Source organism: Bolinopsis microptera, chromosome 6, assembly GCF_026151205.1.
Source record: "Bolinopsis microptera isolate Bmic1 chromosome 6, MBARI_Bmic_1.0, whole genome shotgun sequence".
Classification (NCBI taxonomy): domain Eukaryota; kingdom Metazoa; phylum Ctenophora; class Tentaculata; order Lobata; family Bolinopsidae; genus Bolinopsis; species Bolinopsis microptera.
The window spans coordinates 14,345,072-14,365,785 of record NC_087077.1 but is presented as its reverse complement, the minus strand read 5'-3'; the positions used below and the strand labels follow the sequence as shown (position 1 = coordinate 14,365,785).

The following is a 20,714-nucleotide window of genomic DNA, read 5'->3' as shown; positions in this document are numbered from 1 at the left end:
CCCTAACTCTAACACTGACCCTGCTGTATCACGCTGCACGAGTCTCCATAGCGCAATGCTCTGGGGCACAACGTTCTGGGAATAGGCAACGATATAACTAGGCATCTTCCGGTTTTTAATTAGAATTTTGTTGATTGAAATGTTAATTCGATTCTACCGTTAATACCTATTCAATTATAAAGTTATAACTTCTGAACAAACGGAAAAAGATTGCTGTGTTAAATTTATTTTACCGTTAGTTCCTATTTAATTATGATTTCTCTCAAAAAGGGCAGGAACCGAGAGTGCCCAATGTCATGACAATTGTACGACAAGAATTGACAATATGTGCCAATATATGACAACATACGACAATATTTTACCCTATTTTACACTATTTAACAAAATGTGACCAAATTTGACAGTATAGGACAATATACGACAATATTTGACAATATACGACAATATTTGACAGGAAATGACAGGAAATGACAAGTTTGACAATAAGTGACAACAGTCGAAAAACCGTGGGAAAATAGGCACTCTCGGTTCCTGCCCCAAAAAGAATTTGTAATGTATTCTGTTTTACTTTTAACTTAGTGTCCGTTGAAATTTTCATATTTTAAATCTCACCTGTTATTTTATCAGTCTTCTTATCAGACGAGAACTTTAATTGAACGAACAGTCGGCACATGTTCCCCCTTGAAATATTGGATAAATATACATGAATCAAAGACATGAATTCCAGTGGGAGGCATATTTTGTGATTTGATTAATATAACCAGGATATCATATAACACTTTTTTAGGAGATTTTATTATAGAGTTCAGTTATATTTACCTTAAGTTTATTTAGTAATGGCAGTTCTACTGGCCAAATGTGATAAGGAATAATAACCTGCTAATATCATTCAACGGCAACGTTACGTCACTGTAAATCACCAGTAGAAGTATTGAAAATCAAGATGCATATTTTTGTAACAAACATCACTTTGCTTTTATTTGACAAGCGCAATTTTTGCTTAAATTCAGATTGTTTGAATAGTTTAAAGTGCTTCTCAAACTCGTCCGTTAATTTGACTATACCCATCAGGATGATTCGAAGTATTTTAAGCAGACAACTAAAGAAGCACTCTTTTAAGGTGAGAACATAGTGTAGATAAGAAAGTTGCAGACGGTTTTTTCTTCGAAATACTTAAACAATCATATCTTATACATTGAATACATACAATAATATGCTGAATTGTTACATTTTGTTACGCACCAATTATCCGAGCTCTCCTATCCTTCTTTTATCGCCACATTTTAACTGTACAGTGCCTTTCAACTTAATACAAGTACAAGTACATGATGGAAGACTTAGATGTATTTCAACGATTGTCAGCTTTCTCGACATTTTTTACTGAAGCGCATCTGGACTTTAATAATTGGATCTTGGAACTTGCAGGAGCCGTGAACTGTTAAGATCAAACAGAGTTTTCAGCTAAAATATTCGAAAAGCCAAATAAAATAGTTATGTCAAAGTTGGTATTCAATTTGTACAATCAGATGAACCTCTTTGTCAGAAAAACTGCTGACAAGTTTGATGAAAGACGTTGAGGAGTTAAAAAGTTTTCTCATCCAATCGAAAGCTGCAAGAGGAACTTCTTGAGGTCAAAACTGAGCAGTCCCTCAAATTTTCTACTGATAAATTAAGAAGTAGTCAAGTAGTATTTCTCAGATGTAATGAAAACAATAAGAAAGTATCAAATGGCTTCCCTAATTATGCTGATACTCATTACTCATGATAAGGCTACTTCATTTCTGAATGATGGAAAAATCTTAGATTCGTATGGGTATCAGTCTAAGAATGGCAACAAAATACTGCCAAAAGTTACTAATCATAGCGACTTCTCGATGATGTTGATACTGCAGCTCTAGGTAACGATGCTGAAAAACTTAGGGATCAGTAACACAAAGTCACCCAAATAGATTAGAAAACCCCTTCCATCAGAGTTATGTAAAACAAGCCACACTATCTGACCGTTTACATTTCAGAGACTAATTTCAACGACTGGAGCATGCCATGCTGAATTTTGCGATACTGTAGACGAAGCTATCAGAGACATTAAGGATGGAGACAAGCTTCTCGTGGGAGGTGACAATCATTGTTTAGTCAACATTTTGTAGTGTTTACTGACTTACTGACTTAAGTCGGCTTCTTGGTCCGAGCAACTACAATTCCTCGCCACACGTCGCGGTCAAGCATAACAGATCTTATCTCTTCAACACAGGAAAGGCTGGTGTCCTTCTTTAGCATGTCCAGAAACGTAAGGTGGGGCCTCCCCGGTCTCCTGTATCCATGCTGAGGGTCCCAGAACAGAAGTTGGTTTGCCAGAAGGTCGTCATGCCTGGCTACATGTCCAGCCAGTCTCATTCTTCTGGAGGCTATCATCGCTGATGGCTTGGGGATGTTGCCGTATAAATCACTGTTGTTGATGATTTGTGGCCAACGTATGTTCAAGGCCATCCGGAGCATTCTAGTGTAGCATCCATTGATCCGCTTAGTCATGGATTGGCTTATCGTCCAAGCTTCAGAGCCGTACAGGAGTACGGGCTCAACCGTTGCTCGAAAGACACGGATCTTTAAGTCCCTGCGCATTTCAGACTTCCAGGTTGTCTTTAACTGATGACAGGCCCCCCATGCCTTTGCTTTCCTAACATCAAAGTCCTTCTCCGCACTCATTATTCTGCTTCCAAGGTAGACAAAGTCATCTACTTGCTCTATCTCCTGCCCACTTGCTGCTTTAAGGCCACAGGGGGGGGTCCGAGGTCGATTTTGAGATTTTGAGATATGTTGTAGAGCTCGATCTAAATTTTCAAATGCTTTTGTCCTTACCGAAAACAAAGTTTCCTATTTGAAGATATCGCGCGTTGAATTTTGAGGTTTACCTGTAATTCTATTGTAAATGAAAACTTTAAATGAAATCGTGTTCAAAATCTATCTTCTTTTTCAGTTTATGACTTAGAACCTTGAAACTTGGCAACAATGTTCTTCAAGGTATTTTGAGTTTTTGTTATGTAACGATTTATAATATCTTGCTCCAAAGCTGAGATATGAGGTTAACCATGAGTGCGGGTTACAAAATTTAAAATGGTTAACCTCATAAAAAGAGTTAGGAGCAAAATTACAACAATCGTTACATAACAAACTTTTAAATTTATGTCAGGAACATAAGTTCCAAATTTGAGGTGAAATGGATAAAAACTCTAGGAGAAGATAGATTTTGAAGTCAAAAATTCGAGGTTTTCAGGAGAGGCAAAAAACTGTTTTTTATGTTATGTGATTTTGGAGTATTTTGCCTTTATTCGTATATTTTTCAAAGTTTAACTGCTGAAATAACACAAAAACAATAAAAACAAAGCTTATTATAGTTTTCAGTTGTAATGGCATCAATATTTCTGCCCTCCATTATCGATTTATCAAAAAAAATGAGGTTATTTGAAGAATTGGTTAACCTCATTTATAAAAAAAAGTAAAATAGCTACAGACAAATGAGTGGTGGCAAAGTATCCACCACAAAAATATATATTGATTCAAAGCATAATGTTTTTTTGCATTTTTTGAAGCCTCGACCCCCCCCTGTGGCCTTAATGACGGTAGAGTCAGACTCAGAGAGATTGACTCGTAGTGTTTAGTAGGGAGCATAACGGCTCTCGACAGACAATTGAAACAACGCAAATGACTAGTGAGAACTAAATGAAAATAACATTCAATTTGAAAACGCTTATAAATACAGCAAACTGAAAAATGTGATATCTTGTTTATTAAATCACTCCAATTTACTTTCCTTTTATTTTACATGATGAATATCATTATGAAAGGTCAACCTCAATTAAAGTTCAAATGAACTTAAAACCAAAAACGAACAAAAAGAGTTAGCTCTCTCCAAATTCTTTAGATACAGAACAAAACAAAGAAAAACATATTTATAAATTAATAAATTAAGTTCACTCCATAATCACAAACATCATTTCCTGATGGCACATTCCAGCTGCTCCACGATCTTTTGTAGTGACACTATCTTTTTGCCGAGAATCTGCATCGTGATGCTGGCAAGGGTGCTGTCTCCTTTTGGTCTCCTCAGCTTTTTACCCTGTTGAATTTAAGGCAATCAGCTTCAGTTTCTTACAGTCAGCTTATCTTTACAGTTTGTGTTTTAAACAGTGCTCAAAGATTTCATAATTTCTCGATCAAGAAAGTGGGAGGAAACAATCATCACGTCATGTGAAAAATATGTACATACATTAGGGTCGGAATAAGCACCAAAATTTCCAGGACTTCAGCCCAGTTTATTAACACAATAGAAACATCAGATTATCAGGATCATCTCTAACTTAATTAAATTACTTGACAGTAAACTATAAAATACCGTGTACTACAGGGTACTACTACCTTGCAGACATGAAGTATTACTTGACAGTAAACTATAAAATACCGTGTACTACAGGGTACTATTACCTTGCAGACATGAAGTATTACTTGACAGTAAACTATAAAATACCGTGTACTACAGGGTACTATTACCTTGCAGACATGAAGTATTACTTGACAGTAAACTATAAAATACCGTGTACTACAGGGTACTACTACCTTGCAGACATGAAGTATTACTTGACAGTAAACTATAAAATACCGTGTACTACAGGGTACTATTACCTTGCAGACATGAAGTATTACTTGACAGTAAACTATAAAATACCGTGTACTGCAGGGTACTATTACCTTGCAGACATGAAGTATTACTTGACAGTAAACTATAAAATACCGTGTACTACAGGGTACTACTACCTTGCAGACATGAAGTATTACTTGACAGTAAACTATAAAATACCGTGTACTACAGGGTACTATTACCTTGCAGACATGAAGTATTACTTGACAGTAAACTATAAAATACCGTGTACTACAGGGTACTACTACCTTGCAGACATGAAGTATTACTTAACAGTAAACTATAAAATACCGTGTACTACAGGGTACTATCACCTTGCAGACATGATGTATTACTTGACAGTAAACTATAATATACCGTGTACTACAGGGTACTACTACCTTGCAGACATGCAGTATTACTTGACAGTAAACTATAATATACCGTGTACTACAGGGTACTATTACCTTACAGACATGCAGTATTACTTGACAGTAAACTATAAAATACCGTGTACTGCAGGGTACTATTACCTTGCAGACATGCAGTATTACTTGACAGTAAACTATAAAATACCGTGTACTGCAGGGTACTATTACCTTGCAGACATGCAGTATTACTTGACAGAAAACTATAAAATACCGTGTACTACAGGGTACTACTACCTTGCAGACATGCAGTATTACTTGACAGTAAACCATAAAATACCGTGTACTACAGGGTACTACTACCTTGCAGACATGAAGTATTACTTGACAGTAAACCATAAAATCCCGTGTACTACAGGGTACTACTACCTTGCAGACATCAACTTATTACTTGACAGTAAACTATAATATACCGTGTACTACAGGGTACTATTACCTTGCAGACATGCAGTATGACGTTCTCTCGGGAGAGACCAGACCAAGGAACTTTCCCAGTGAGACATTCCCACATAACACACCCCAAACTGTACACGTCACTCACTGTACTTACTTCCTCCTGTAAGAGAGGGGATGTTGTTAGGTACTGTCCAACTGTTAGGAGTGGGGGGAGGGGTAGAGTTATGGGGTGGGGGGAGGGGAGTGGAGGGGTAAAATAGAAGAATTTCTTACAGGAAAAATTATTCGTTACTGCTCGTTACACCCCCTGAAGTTGATTGAAAACTGTGTACTATCAGGTTTCTCGGGTGGATGATCATTTTAAAATTTCATAATTACTGTTCCTTTAAAATACTATGCAGAACCATTTGTATCCCTAGCTTTTTTGTGTCTACCATGTTCTCGATTGTAACTCAGAATAATCTGCTTTACTTTTGTGTTTCTATGAGAAATTGAGAAGATTATAACAAATCCTACAACCAACCTCATTGATCCATACATCATTCCACTGCCAGAAGTGACCAGTATTAAACGTCATATTATTTAGGACTGGTTGAACGTAGCCCATGTTACCAAGTTTTGCCTCTTTTCCCAAGAATATGGAGTGACTGCTGACCCTGTAATATGGATTGACTGCTGACCCTGTAATATGATAAGTCTGTTAAACCCTTGAATCCTCTAGAGAGATGATGTGACAATGATGTTTAATAATTCTGTTGGCCCATGATTAAAAGTTTAGATAAACAAGGTCAGCAGTTCATATATTCAGTGCCACGTTCCATTATAGGTATTATAATAGACCAGTCATCCAGGTTATCATCTTTCACAATTTCCTATGTTCCGTGAACCAGACCTGGCCCGATCTAAAATAAAAAGAGTTTTGACCCCAAAGTTTGCCCACCCGTTATGAATGTATCCGTTCTTGTGAACGTAGTCTAGTGCACAGCAGATGTTATTGATGACATCCACTATCTCTCTCTTGCTGAGTTTTATCCCTTGTTTGTGTAGTGTTGAGTACAGTGTACCTCTGGGAAATGGTTCTAGTACCATCAGTACATCACGTGTTTGGGGCCCTGAGCAGACTCCTGAAGATGAAGGAAACTGTTATTACATTTGTTAGATTTCATCTGAGATTTTAGTTTTAGTTCAATTCTTGATGCTTTCTTTTATGGAAGGAGATCCTCGTATAATGGGATAATTAATATCCTTCTGTAATGTTGCTTAAAACTATGTGACGTCACCAAACCATGTGACGTCACCAAATAACTTACCCAGCAACTGGACTATATAAGGATGTCTGAGAAGTGAGAGGACGTCCATTTCTCTGAACAACATGAGGGTGTGGGTTCTGCAGACATCACGATGTGTTAGAGATTGTACTACTGAAACTGGGGTTAGTCCCCATCTTCCTGGGGATATAGAATTGTGGGAGTTAGTTTCAGCTTTTCAGCCGTTACAACGTTTGTTTCAGAACTGAGTATATATTGTAAGATTCAATTCTTTCAGCTGTAGAAGTTGTGTTATTTTCAGATATTGAAGTAGCATGGTGCAATTATGTTCTGTGAAATATATTGCATCGTAAAATTGAAATACACTACAAGTTAGAAATATTTACAGTTAAAAACCATTACCCTGTTTAAGAGAAGAGTAGGATGATATGACCACATAACAATCTTCACACTTTATCTCCTCCCCCGTCATCTCCACCACTGTCGTTATCACACCTGAAAACAGCTCATCTACAGGGCTATAATGTGAATCAGCATTGTGAACCGTGCTTACTTGCCCCATAAAATATATCTAGCTATTCCGGTGTGCATTCCACAAGTACTTACAAGTACTTACTCCTCACTAGTGTCTGAACATTCTTTATTAAAGGGAGTCCTTACTTCAGGCACCTACCTGGATGTTCACCCTTTCCTCCGTAAGCAGCGACAGCTCTGTTTTCTTTCCTCACCTCTCTTCTTGTCTCCCTCTTCGTCTCCCTCCCTGTCCTACCCCCTACCTCCTGACTTGGAGTTCTAGCTCTAGTTTTGTACTCGTGGTACACAGTCTTATCGTTGAAAGTAACTGTTGATCTTCTTCGAATTTCTGGTCTCCTTTTCTTCTCGTTTATCCTGGGAGGAGACACTTTTTGTGTAATACTTTAAGTACGGCACGGGAGTACTTACTTATCACATAAACCTCTGCGGTTTAGAATTGTATCGTTGTAAATTTTAAAGAGTGCGATTGGGGATCAACGTTGGAATATAAGTGACGTGATATTTTTGAAGACTGCGGTTGTGAATTGTGATGTCTGACCGTGTAGCTGCTGACCAAGGAGTGTTGAAAATAGGCCTTGGGCTTTCATCCTGTTCATGTGATCTATTGGCCAAGTCAGGTGACCTTTCTGCCGAGTCAACTGACCTTTCTGCTGTGTCTCGTGTCAGTGCTGTGTGATATAATGTATCTGCTGTGTCTCGTGTCAGTGCTGTGAAGTCTGTTTCTTCCATGTGCTCTCGGACATTTCGACTTAGGTTACAGTAAACTGAAATAGATATGTTTTAAGAACTTGAATTTGGATCCAGATATAAACGACATATAGATGAAAATGAGATACTGATACGAGTGAAATACTAACTATATATGAACAAAAGTAAAACTATTAACAAAAGTAAAACACTACCTTACCTAGAGGGGTAGGGTACATTATTTTAGGCGTACTAGTTGGTAGATTAGAATAGCACTGCGTCGGAGTCATCTCCCATTTCATAGGTTTCTTAGTCGTGGCTAGCCACTTCACCATGCTCGACATTCTACCTCGTGTACAAGCTATTAATTGTAATGACCGAAAACTTGCAAACAAGTCATTATTTAGCCAAATATTACTCAGAAATAAAATACGATGGATCTAAAATAATATAGCAGCTTACAGCTATCACTATTTACGAGAAACATCTTTCGATCAATTATTACTCGTGGATTAAGCTCTTATTTTATTTATAATTAAAGGAATGTAAAATAAAACTTATTATTTCATTGAATTAACTTTAATCTGTCACAGGGTTTGGATTGTGTGGAATACCAGAATATCTGATAGACGGGTTACAAAATAAAGGTGTAAAAGATCTCACATGTGTATCCAACAATGCAGGTAACTCCTTGATCTTTGAATTTGTTCCAAATTTTAAAGGATTTGATATTATGATGTTTCTTTTTACCTATTCGTCGCAGTCAATTTCCAAATTGTGATGCTATAATGTGAGACTAAGACTCTTTAGCAGACGTATATATATACTACTTCTGTAAAACGTTAAATCATACAGTAACAATTCTCCATTTCCAAAGTATGAACGTCTTTCAAGTTACAATTATACGAGAAATCGTAATAACCTTTGGCAGGAGTTGATGATTTCGGTCTGGGTTTGTTACTGCAGAACAAGCAGGTAAAGCGGATGATTAGTAGTTACGTGGGAGAGAACGCTGAGTTTGAGCGACAGTTCCTTACTGGGGAGCTAGAGGTGGAGCTCACACCTCAGGTAATTAAAATAATTAATACCCTTTATAATTATAAGAGTTAATTAACGATAATAATCACTGATAGACCTGCATTAAGTTTATTATCATAACCAACTATGAACTATTCAAATTTGAATCGAGGAATTAATGCACAAATAACGGTATTACCGCAATTAACTAATTAGCACATTACTAATTTCAATTCTGTATTTTATGTATTCGGTCGGCACCAACGTCATTATCTATTATCATGATTATGGTTTTACCGCCGTATTTTGGTTCAGTCGAAATATATTTTAATAATGTTTTACGTACATTTTTCTCACTCCAGCTGCAATCTGGTAGTGTTGAGTTTCATTAATATTTCCCTAATCTTGAGAAATCATGCTGTTGCTTCATTGTAGATATCTTGGTCTTGTGTAAATGTAATTGTAGAACATGTCATGTAGTTTTGAATTTAAATAAATTAAAATAGTTTTGAATTTAAATAAAATAATCCACCAGGGAACACTAGCAGAGCGTATTAGAGCAGGTGGTGCAGGAGTACCAGCATTCTTTACACCTACAGGATACGGCACTCTGATACACAAGGGAGGCAGCCCTATCAAGTATAATAGTGATGGAACTGTACAGATTACTTCTGAACCCAGAGAGGTGAATTATGTTAATTAACTTATTTGTTAAATAAACAAATAAGTAAGTTAACAAATAAGTTAAAGTAAGTTAACAAATAAATTAAAATAAGTTAACAAATAAGTTTGAACTGTTTTGTTGTGTATTCTGACTTAATCATTAATGAGCATGTTTTGTGACATCAATGTTTCTACGTTTGAACACAGAACAGGTAAACATATTCTAAATAGAGATAGTATTCGTAACTTTCATCTGTTTCTAAGTCCATTAGTCCAAAACTGACAATAAGTTATTACAACAATATAATCTGTTTATTTACATACTTGGCCCACATAGCTCTATTCATTAAAACGTGTAAACTGTAAATTATGGCAGACAGCAAAAGTGTGTGCCTATCATAGTTGTATGTATTTAACGGGAACTAACTTGATAAGATAGAACAGTGACTCAGTGAGTTAGTGGCAGTAACTTCTCAGAAGCAGGACACCATTAAAGCAACAAATTGAAATAATTATCTTTGTAAACTCGAAATTCCTTAGCTGATCTACAGCCTTATTTTTCACGGAACGAATATCAAAACTTCGCATAATGTTGTGATGACGTCACTAAATTCCTAGGACCGTGTATTTAACGGGAGGAACTACATCATGGAGGAAGCTATAACGGGGGATTTTTCTCTGATAAAAGCACACAAAGCGGACGAGGCAGGGAACCTTACTTTCAGACTAACTGCTAACAATTTCAACCAACCAATGGCCTCTGCTGGCAAAATTACTATCGTTGAGGTGAGATTATTGATAGGATTGTTAATTAACTATTATAATGTAACTGTATAGTGATTTTACAGTAATCTATATCACATAACTGGAGCCTGCAATCAAAATATTTACAACAAAAAGAAGAACAAAGGTGATAGGTACAGTAAAAGGCGTACAATTAGATCCATTTTATCATGATAGTTTGATGTTTGTTATCAGCCGCTAAATTTATGAGTTACTGATAACTGAATACCTTTTTTGGTCTTGCACCAAAAAGTAGTGATATGTGCATTCATGTTTTATAATTTGCTTCTTATCATATCTACAATATAACTATACTTAAACTTCGTGTACTAAAAAAATTTCAAGATATTGAATAACAATACAAAAATCTCATTTCTAGTTATATATTAAAGATAAGGTTCAATATCTGTTGATAACTCCAGAACAATCAAAATTGATAGCGAAAGTGACCTAAAAGTTAAAAGTCACGTGATCATAGATTACAAGACACGTGATTTAACGTTCTCCGCTGGGAGACCCAGCTCTATTAATTTCACTGACAGGACAGTACCGACCAGGTGGCAAAGCCAGTAGGCAGTAACTGAGGGGCCGGGGGGGGGGGGGGGCCACCTCATGCCCACTTATTCCTAAAATTTTTGTCAAATGGGCATCCCCCCTTAACCTGTTTTTTTTTTTTTTTTTTTTTTTTTTAAAGAGAGGCTGGGCCTGGTTGGCCCACGAGAGGATAGCATATGGATGCTTTGCCTACCTCTGGGGTATGGCAGTCCTGTGGGAGGATGCCAGCGGAATCAAGATGTGTAATCACGGATGATGGTAAGTGTTGTGGGGTGTGTTATAGATAAACGGTTAGGTGGTGGTTGAGTGTGGAAGAGAGGGGCGAAACAAGACGGCGTTAAAGTAGTCGCTATGTTACACCTGTCTGGTCCAACTCCTCCGGCACCACTAAGCGTTTAGTGTGGTTTGTAAAGTTGACAATGGTGGAGATGTGTTGGTTGTCGAATATGTCATTGACAGAGAGGTAGTAGTCCCGGAAATATTGACCTCTTATTTGGGCAATAGCCGGGCACTGTCCGAGAAAGTGTGAGACAGTCTCCTCTCCGTCGCCGCATTTAGGACAAGCACTTGTGTCTGATTTGTGAATGGTGTGTAGGTGTTTGTTGAGGCCACAATGTCCCGTGATGAGGTGCACTGCAGTTCTGTAATTTTGTCTGTTGTTACTGAGTGTAGTGTTGAGATTTTTGATGATGTTGATGTTTTTATGTCCAAGTGTCAGTTTAGTGTGTCTGGGACCATTAGTAATCCATGATTCTTGATTAAGTTTTGTGACTTTGTCGTTGATCAGGCGTTTGATGTAAGATTGTGGAATTGGGCAATTCAAAGTGGATTCACTGGTTGTGCCATTTTTGGCCAGCTCGTCTGCTTTTTCATTACCCCACAATCCGATGTGTGCTGCTATCCATCTGATCTCTAAGGTGTTAGTGGATCCGAGTGTATTGAGGGTGTCGTAGCAGTCTCTAGTAGTTCTACTCCTCGTTGAAGGTGAGGATATAGCTTGAATAGAGGAGAGACTGTCTGACCATATGATGATATGTGTGTTTGTGTAAGTTGATAGATATTTACAAGCTTCGATGATGGCAGTGAGTTCTGTTTGATAAACGGTGCAATAATCAGGAAGCTTGAATGATCTTTCATCTAGTGTAGTGTTGTTGTTGTCTGTGGTGATAATATAACCAGCCCCGCTACCTGAGTCTGTGCGTGACCCGTCTGTGTAGCAGGTGATGGTTTCACTGGGGAAACTAAATCACTGGAAATGTGATACCTTCTGTTCTTACATATCACACTGGAGTAACTGATAAATAAAAAGAGATCCTATCTTCGTTACATAGTCTTACGTTGCCTCCCATCCCGTTACTTTACCCCGCGGTTAATCTAAAACACATTTTCCATTTCATATTCCTTCTTTTTGAAAAGTTCCAAGTTTTGTAAACGCACGCCAGGTGGTCGGGCTGGTTAAATGAAACATGATAACTAGTGATGTATTACACACTAATAACATGATCCTCACATTCTCACTCACACCTCACGTTCTCAGTCACATTCTGAGCCATTTTCAGTTCCTTTGCGTGGTATTTCTCAGACTGGTCCTATCTTGATTCCTTCTTTGTTGCTCACTGAAGTTATGCTGCATTTCATATGTGTGATTGCGTAATTTCGTAAATAAGTCGCAAACACTCTGACTCTCAGTAATCTGTACTCCATCTCAGAATGAACACAACCCTTCTTCTGGCGATACTAATTCCTGGTGTTGGAATCATAGTTTTCCTCATCATCAAAGTTTGCGCCCTTATTTTTAGATCTTGGAAAAATATCAGGGATCCAGTACCAGCTCGACTGAACGCTAACACTGATCGTTACACACATTCTCCAGTGGAGATTGCCAGTGGTTCTGGTACCAATGTTTACGCAAATATTTCTAATACCAATCTCGATTCCAGACAAATACCTCCAGAGAGTTCTTATGTTCCTTCTAGCCCCTCCTCTCATGTTCCTTCTAGCCCCTCCGCTATACCAGGTGATGAAACAAGCAGCCATACTGTTCGGCTTCAAAATGGTTTCGGCAGCTCGAACAGACCTCATGTGAGTCCTCCTCAGGAAGCAAGTGCTTCCCAGCACTATCCCGACCCAGCACAACATTCTACTGCACAGCTTTATTATAGGGATGAAGATGGTTCTTTCCTACCAGTCTCCACACCAATTAGCAGTGTGCACAGTGTGCCAGCTATCAGTGGGACATTGGACCAGCCTTCACTAGACCAGCCTTCAGTACACACAAACCAGCTCTCCACCGGACCAATTGCTGCTTTCAGCCCTCCTTCGTATAAAGATCTTTTTGGGTGAAAACCCTGAAACTTTTATCATTATTATCAATCTGTATATTATATTGATTTTTAAACCTTTGCAATGAGATTTGCTAAGATATAAACTTGAAATAAGTTATCAATCAGTGACAGTAGATCAGAATTTGGGTTACTATCAATATAATTTGTAAGATTCTTTTTCAAATTTTGTCTCCATCAGATCTATAATAACCGTTTTCAAGTAGATTCTAATTCGAACTAGAGTTGCTGGGCTTGAGTTTATTGGGCAATTCCACCGTGACTGACACCACGATTTTGCTATTTTTAAAAGTTCAAACGAATGTTGTACTCGAGATGTTGCTTATTTATCAGCTTAAACTGTTTATTTGTCCACATGTATCGATTTTATTTCATATCATGGTTAAATAGACAAAAAGAATAAGATTGCAAACCTTCAAAATTTTCTAAAAATAGTCCCTCATCGAGAAAAAATATATTTTTCTTTTTCAAAAAATTTTTAAAATTTGGAGAAGTCTGACACTGTAATACCGATAGTTCGGCCATTTTAAAAGTTTTATGGCTGATTTTTTTTACTGAACATTACTTACACTGCGTACAAGAATCCCTTCAAAGGATTTTATAATTAAAATATAGATGACGAAGTTACAGACCAAACAAGGTCGAGAGAAGCAAAATTGAAATTTTTGTAAAAATCAGAGTTGTATATTTTACCATTCATCCAGGTCATAAGATATCGCTTCAAAAATTCTTGTGAGTGTAGCTGATGATCATATCCAACTTTTTGGAACAGGATTTCTCTCAATTTTGAGTTAAAGGTATGAAATGTGGCCTCAAACGACTTCGTAAAATTCATCGTAAAAAGGGCCAAACATGGCAGATTTAAGGCTTAAAATGCTTATAACTCAAAAAAGTATCAGTTTTTTTGAAATAATTTTTACAGAATCGTAATCCGCTTGAGAAGACGAATCTTTTAGTACCAAATTTATAATAGTTAAAGACTAGACAAAACTCTGACTCTCAGTAATCTGTACTCCATCTCAGAATGAACACTTCTTCTGGCTTTCTGGCGATACTAGTTCTTGGTGTTGGAATCACAGTTTTCCTCATCATCAAAGTTTGCGCCCATATTATTAGATCTTGGAAAAATATCAGGGATCCAGTACCAGCTCGACTGAACGCTAACACTGATCGTTACACACATTCTCCAGTGGAGATTGCCAGTGGTTCTGGTACCAATGTTTACGCAAATATTTCTAATACCAATCTCGATTCCAGACAAATACCTCCAGAGAGTCCTTATGTTCCTTCTAGCCCCTCCTCTCATGTTCCTTCTAGCCCCTTCGCTATACCAGGTGATGAAACAAGCAGCCATACTGTTCGGCTTCAAAATGGTTTCGGCAGCTCGAACAGACCTCATGTGAGTCCTCCTCAGGAAGCAAGTGCTTCCCAGCACTATCCCGACCCAGCACAACATTCTACTGCACAGCTTTATTATAGGGATGAAGATGGTTCTTTCCTACCAGTCTCCACACCAATTAGCAGTGTGCACAGTGTGCCAGCTATCAGTGGGACATTGGACCAGCCTTCACTAGACCAGCCTTCAGTACACACAAACCAGCTCTCCACCGGACCAATTGCTGCTTTCAGCCCTCCTTCGTATAAAGATCTTTTTGGGTGAAAACCCTGAAACTTTTATCATTATTATCAATCTGTATATTATATTGATTTTTAAACCTTTGCAATGAGATTTGCTAAGATATAAACTTGAAATAAGTTATCAATCAGTGACAGTAGATCAGAATTTGGGTTACTATCAATATAATTTGTAAGATTCTTTTTCAAATTTTGTCTCCATCAGATCTATAATAACCGTTTTCAAGTAGATTCTAATTCGAACTAGAGTTGCTGGGCTTGAGTTTATTGGGCAATTCCACCGTAACGGACACCACGATTTTGCTATTTTTAAAAGTTCAAACGAATGTTGTACTCGGGATGTTGCCTTATTTATCAGCTCCAACTGTTTATTAGTCCACATTTAACCTTTCTACAGGTTGTGTGAAAATTTCAGACCCCTACTGGATTATTACCTTCTGAGATAGCACCCCTGACCCCTGTGACATAAATATGACCATTTTTTGGGTGTCTACTCAGATGGTGCCCAAATCTATCTCAAAAAGTTATCTATTGTCTCTAATTTAGAATTGCAATGATAGAAGAAGGTTTAGGGATTTCTGAGATGCCTTTTTCTTGGAGATTTTCTCAATTTTTGTTTGCGTGACGCCATTTTCAAATTGCGACGGACGTGACTGTGACGGACTTTAACATCTCTGTTTTGATTATCAGAGGGTTAATTGTAACACCTCTGTTTTGGCTACAAGGAGTATAGTTTGGGAATTGATCAGAGATTGCTAGAGAGAGTTCATTTTAACATCTCTGTTTTGATTATCAGTTTCACTAGTTTAACATTTCTACTTAACTATCACCTGGTCACCAGGTCACCTGGTCATAGTAACGTGAGCTGATTCTTGGTGTGTTCAATTAAACTGCTCCTCCTTTTTCCATTCTGTTCAACTGTGAGCCCAATTTAGAATTTAATGAGTTCCTCAGCGTGATTTGGCAATGATCTGGGCACTTGTTACATCCCACTTCTCCAGGACTACTATCTACTATCTACCTGTGTGAAATGTTTCTTGGTTTCAAATTGTGTGCGTCTCAATGAACCCATTCAACTCTTCTACTAAAATGAGCCAACTTCTCTTACTTCTGATGATATTGGCTGCTGTCGGTCTAGGTCTTGTGCTGATTGCTGTGTATTGCTCCCACATTTACAGGACTACAGGAAATAATTCAGAAGAAACACCAGGTAACCTGTCCCGTCTTAGAGTGGGTGAACAACCTCGTGATCTACACGTACATCATCTCTCTCCTACCCATGTTTCTAGTAGTCCTGTCACTCAACCTAGCTCAAATGATCAGCAGTACACTTCTGATACTAGACAGGATGAAAACATGGTGGAGGAGATGATTTCAGAACAATGTGGTAACAGCGATACAAACTCAACCACACAGATGTACTATTTGTCGGTTGCTGGTGATGGCACTTTTCAGGCTGTCTTGTAAAATCTGGGTTCTGCAGCCTATCTGGCTGCTTATACAGACACTGTAATTTACTGTAGATATGTAATCTATTTTTAGCAGAAATGTAGCCGCCAAGAAAAATGATCTTGAAATTAAATTATAATATGTTATGTTAGCTTTTGTCAGGTGATTTCAAAATTACATTATACGATGTGATAGATTTTGCATGTGAATCTTATGTTTGTTACTGCGATTCACATTTGTTCTTTAAATTCATTAGATTCTGCTGTGATTATTTAAATTTAATATCTCGTAAACTCATAGTTTTGTTTCTTTCGGATATATCTGTTTAATGAAAATATGAAATATAATATATTAATGAAAATATGATTATGATTATTACGAACGAATCATGTCACAAAGTATAAATCATAATTTCACAAAGAATCAGGTTGGCTAACCGAGATAAATAAGAATTAAACTAGAAACTCTGCGATATTATCAGTCGGACCTTTACTACCTTCAATTAATTGATAACCAGGCATTTCTAATTGGCTATAAATTAATATTTACGATAATTATTTCTCCTCAGGTAGAAGAGATTGTACCACTGGGATCAATCCCTCCAGAAGATGTACACGTCCCTTGTATCTTTGTAGACAGAATAATCCAGCGTTCTGGACATCAGAAACGAATTGAGGTTTGTATTTGAATGGTGTTTTCTTGGACTCAGACATAAGAGTTTTGTTTTATGACGTCACCAAATGTGACATAGATTGTAGAAAAGTTGAATTACTCCATAGCAATTCGAGATGATGATTTTGCTATTTCAGTCTATTATCATGAATTACTCCATAGCATAGATGATGATTTTGCTATTTTACTCTATTATCATGTAATAACTTAGAAGCAAATAAGAAGTGTCAATATTTTCACTCCACAGAAAGTTACCCTGTTAGCCGAGGACCCTGGAAAGAAACTCTCCGACTCCCCCAAAGATAGGATCATAAGAAGAGCCGCTCTGGAATTCAGTGATGGAATGTTTGCTAACCTTGGTACGTTCGAACCTTGCAATAGTGCATCAAATTATACTTCCTGTAGCACTGATATGATTTTAATCTTTCTCATTGCTGAAAACATTACCAATTTATTACTTTCGGTTGAGTTTGAGTGTCTTTCAAACTATTCCCATTTTCAGGTATTGGTATTCCAATGATGGCAGCTAATTACATCTCTGGCATAACTGTAACATTGCAAAGTGAAAATGGAATTCTTGGACTGGTTAGTTCATTTGCTTCGTGTTTAGTACAGCGTACCTAATTTTAGGGACATCATCGATCATCCCATGGCAAATGAGAATAAGAGCTAAAATTATGGAAATAGTGATTAAAGTTTTACTAAATGAATGTATCATGAAGAAAATAGGGTTACAGTTCATACATTACAAATAATATCATCCGGAGACAAACAAACAGTCCTTCGGACTAAAAATGTACTTACCTACTTACTTTCGATTGGAAAGAATTGAATTGAATATCATCTATGCTGGATTATTCATTATTCTTTATCTAAATGATGCCCCTCTAGACCCTCTTAACATCCAGTTAAACATCCAAATATATAAATAGAAAACACGCCTCGAAAAAAGGTCTTCTCAAATTTGCGATGGAACGCGCTTCAATAAGTTTGAGGATAATATTTATGCGCATCAATTAACGCGCCTAGCTAAGCTAAGCTATATATATAGCTAGCTCGGATCGCGTCGCGTCGTACGCGACGGCCGGATTTAATTAATTCGATCGATCATGCACAAAATCCGTACGTGCGTCGCGTCGTTGCATGCTTCGCAGCGCTCGCATAATTATTGAGGCGCCTTCCATGTGTTCGAGGCATACACATGTGTTTACCTCGTCGAATTAATATTAAAGTCTGCAATCTATTTCAGGGACAATTTCCAAGGGCTGGTGAGCAGGACCCAGACTTGATAAACGCTGGAAAACAGACCGTAACTCTCCTTCCCGGATCAAGTCTATTTTCTAGCGACACATCCTTTGGAATGATCAGAGGGTGATTACTGATTAGTAAAACATTTGTAACATGTTATAGGCCATAGTATTTGTTATCGAAGAAGTAACCGCCAAGATAAACAAAAAGTTGTTTGCATAGAAGCAGTAATTAGCTAACAGCTTCCTGTTCAATAACCCTAAAATGCTTCCTACCTTATCGTATGATTTCTGGATTTTTTTATGAATTTATCTTCCTAGGGGTCATGTGGATTTAACTATGTTGGGAGGGCTACAAGTGTCCGCTAACGGTGACCTAGCTAACTGGATGATACCTGGTAAGATGGTGAAGGGTATGGGTGGAGCTATGGACCTCGTTGGATCTCCAGGTTAGTACTCCTGAGCTTTCCGTTACTATTTTGCAAACATCGGACAGAATGTTTTCTCTGAATGTGTGCTTGAATTATCGACAGCTGATGTTAGATCAGAGTTTGCTGTTTGAAGATAACCTCTGATCTGTTCGTAGGAACCACGGTGGTAGTTACCATGGAACACACCGCACGTGGATCTCACAAGATTCTTCCAGAGTGCACTTTGCCCCTCACAGGGACTCAAGTTGTCGACAAGATCATCACTGAAAAGGTACAACTTCTTTCTGTGTAAGAGAGTTCGCCCTTTCTATCCTCCGAAATGTTTTAAATTCTTCAGAAACTGTGGTGAAATTTCTGGAATTTGAATACTGATTTGTAATTCAACAATGAGGGTGGCGATTAATATCAGTATTGTCTTGCAGTGTAGAGAAAATCATTATTAATTTCAGTGTGTATTTAACGTTGTTAAAGACGTCGGGCTAGTTTTGGAAGAAATAGCAGAAGGAGAGACGTTAGATTCGATAAAAGAAGCAACCTCTGCCCCATTCGAGGTTATTAAGTTTCTTAATTAAACATCATAATTGTGAAAATAATTATTGAATATAACTACAATTCCTCCAGATTCATTATAAGATGTGATTAATCATTAGTTATTCGACTGTTAATCTATAAAATAATTTAAATGGTCGATAAATTGATTGTGATTTAGGTAACAAATTTTCGTATTTGCAGGTATCTCCAGATTTAAAGCCCTTGCAACAAATCAAGATGTAATGAGCTATGGAATTCCAACCCCTCACCCACTTTAATGTAACGGACTATCTGACCTGTATATTATAAACTTTATGTTATAAACTGGTAACTGTTTATTGTTTTCAGATAGTATAGTATGATCTTTTTAACTTGGTTCTCGAAGGAACAAGTATTGCAGCAAATTTTTGTGAATACATACTGTGAAAATTATTTTTATTTCAAAATATTTGGGAGGTCTATTTTTATTTTTGTTGGTCCTTATTTATAAGATGAAATGACCAAGTTTAACATAGTATATAGTAGTATAGCTAAGTATAGTTCAAGTTGAGTTTGGATTAAACCATATTTTTGTACAGAATATTTTATGGATATTCATGGAAGTTTGTAAGTAAGCTACTGTAAGGAATTGTGATCGATTTATACATTATCATAATAATGTTTTAATTAGATACTCAAATTTGAATTATATAGCTAAAATTCATAGTACAAAACAGTGAAATTTGGGTCGCGGAGACGACAGAAAAGCTTCTCTTCAAAAATCTTCCAAAATCTCATTTTATGTTTTGATGATATTCCGTTTATCTAAGTGCTAAGCTTTATTTGGGAATAGAACTTCCAGTACCACAATCGTGTCTTGTGCTTATGCTATCCACAGTGACCTTGCTAGATGGTCAATGGTTGACCATTGTTAATGGTCTGGCCTTGACATACGTTGCATGCCACTTTTCGCGCGCGAAACATGTATCAAGTCTGGCCCGGCGCGCGCTACTTCGAAGAAATTTAGACGAGTAACATCCGTCAATGTCAATGTAGTTAAAACAGTGAAATTTGAGTCGCGGAAAGCTATAATTCGAAAATTTGTCCTACTGGTAATGAACATATTCAAAATTTTCATGGCAACAAAGTTTTCTCCTGGTACGATCGGATCGACGGTCTTGAAACAAATATTTTACGAGTTTTACCCGTTAATTGTTTTAAATAATCAATAAGGGGTCGTTCACGGACCGTCGACGAGTTCAACTCGGCGCGCGTCCTGGTAGGTTGTAAACCTACAAGTTTTTCGCTTCACTCCTATCACGATTGCAGATTGTGTGCAGCGAACTCAAAACTGTTGGAAGAAAAGATTCGAAAAACTTCAATTGCATGATTTAAGTAAATCATATACATTTGCCTAATATATAT

General features: G+C 37.3%; 2 protein-coding genes across 2 annotated transcripts; one reads left to right on the top strand and one right to left on the bottom strand.

Annotated features, from left to right (window-relative positions):
• The first annotated feature begins 1,050 nt into the window (after positions 1 to 1,050).
• Positions 1,051 to 20,157, top strand: LOC134816345 (succinyl-CoA:3-ketoacid coenzyme A transferase 1, mitochondrial-like). The gene is made up of 14 exons (XM_063825145.1): positions 1,051 to 1,120; positions 2,016 to 2,115; positions 8,579 to 8,668; positions 8,917 to 9,053; positions 9,538 to 9,687; positions 10,284 to 10,451; positions 16,998 to 17,105; positions 17,349 to 17,460; positions 17,604 to 17,686; positions 18,351 to 18,472; positions 18,670 to 18,797; positions 18,935 to 19,050; positions 19,229 to 19,330; positions 19,512 to 20,157. Exons 1-14 carry the CDS (start codon positions 1,073 to 1,075, stop codon positions 19,551 to 19,553), a joined length of 1,506 nt encoding a protein of 501 aa, XP_063681215.1. The 5' UTR covers positions 1,051 to 1,072; the 3' UTR covers positions 19,554 to 20,157.
• Positions 3,702 to 8,331, bottom strand: LOC134816548 (uncharacterized). The gene is made up of 9 exons (XM_063825443.1): positions 8,206 to 8,331; positions 7,837 to 8,062; positions 7,438 to 7,652; positions 7,167 to 7,259; positions 6,807 to 6,944; positions 6,437 to 6,620; positions 6,020 to 6,152; positions 5,537 to 5,656; positions 3,702 to 4,114 (listed from the first exon to the last, which is right to left on the bottom strand). Exons 1-9 carry the CDS (start codon positions 8,327 to 8,329, stop codon positions 3,989 to 3,991), a joined length of 1,359 nt encoding a protein of 452 aa, XP_063681513.1. The 5' UTR covers positions 8,330 to 8,331; the 3' UTR covers positions 3,702 to 3,988.
• Positions 20,158 to 20,714: the final 557 nt, after the last annotated feature.

Bases quoted from the DNA above. Each gene is read 5' to 3' on its own strand.
- LOC134816345 (XM_063825145.1), top strand. From the start codon at position 1,073: ATGATTCGAAGTATTTTAAGCAGACAACTAAAGAAGCACTCTTTTAAG. The intron at 10,452-16,997 runs GTGAGATTATTG...ATTTCTCCTCAG, and splicing joins GCAAAATTACTATCGTTGAG to GTAGAAGAGATTGTACCACT. The intron at 17,461-17,603 runs GTACGTTCGAAC...TCCCATTTTCAG, and splicing joins TGGAATGTTTGCTAACCTTG to GTATTGGTATTCCAATGATG.
- LOC134816548 (XM_063825443.1), bottom strand. From the start codon at position 8,329: ATGTCGAGCATGGTGAAGTGGCTAGCCACGACTAAGAAACCTATGAAA. The intron at 6,945-7,166 runs GTAATGGTTTTT...CTATATCCCCAG, and splicing joins CTACTCTTCTCTTAAACAGG to GAAGATGGGGACTAACCCCA. The intron at 6,621-6,806 runs GTAAGTTATTTG...CTTCATCTTCAG, and splicing joins TTATATAGTCCAGTTGCTGG to GAGTCTGCTCAGGGCCCCAA.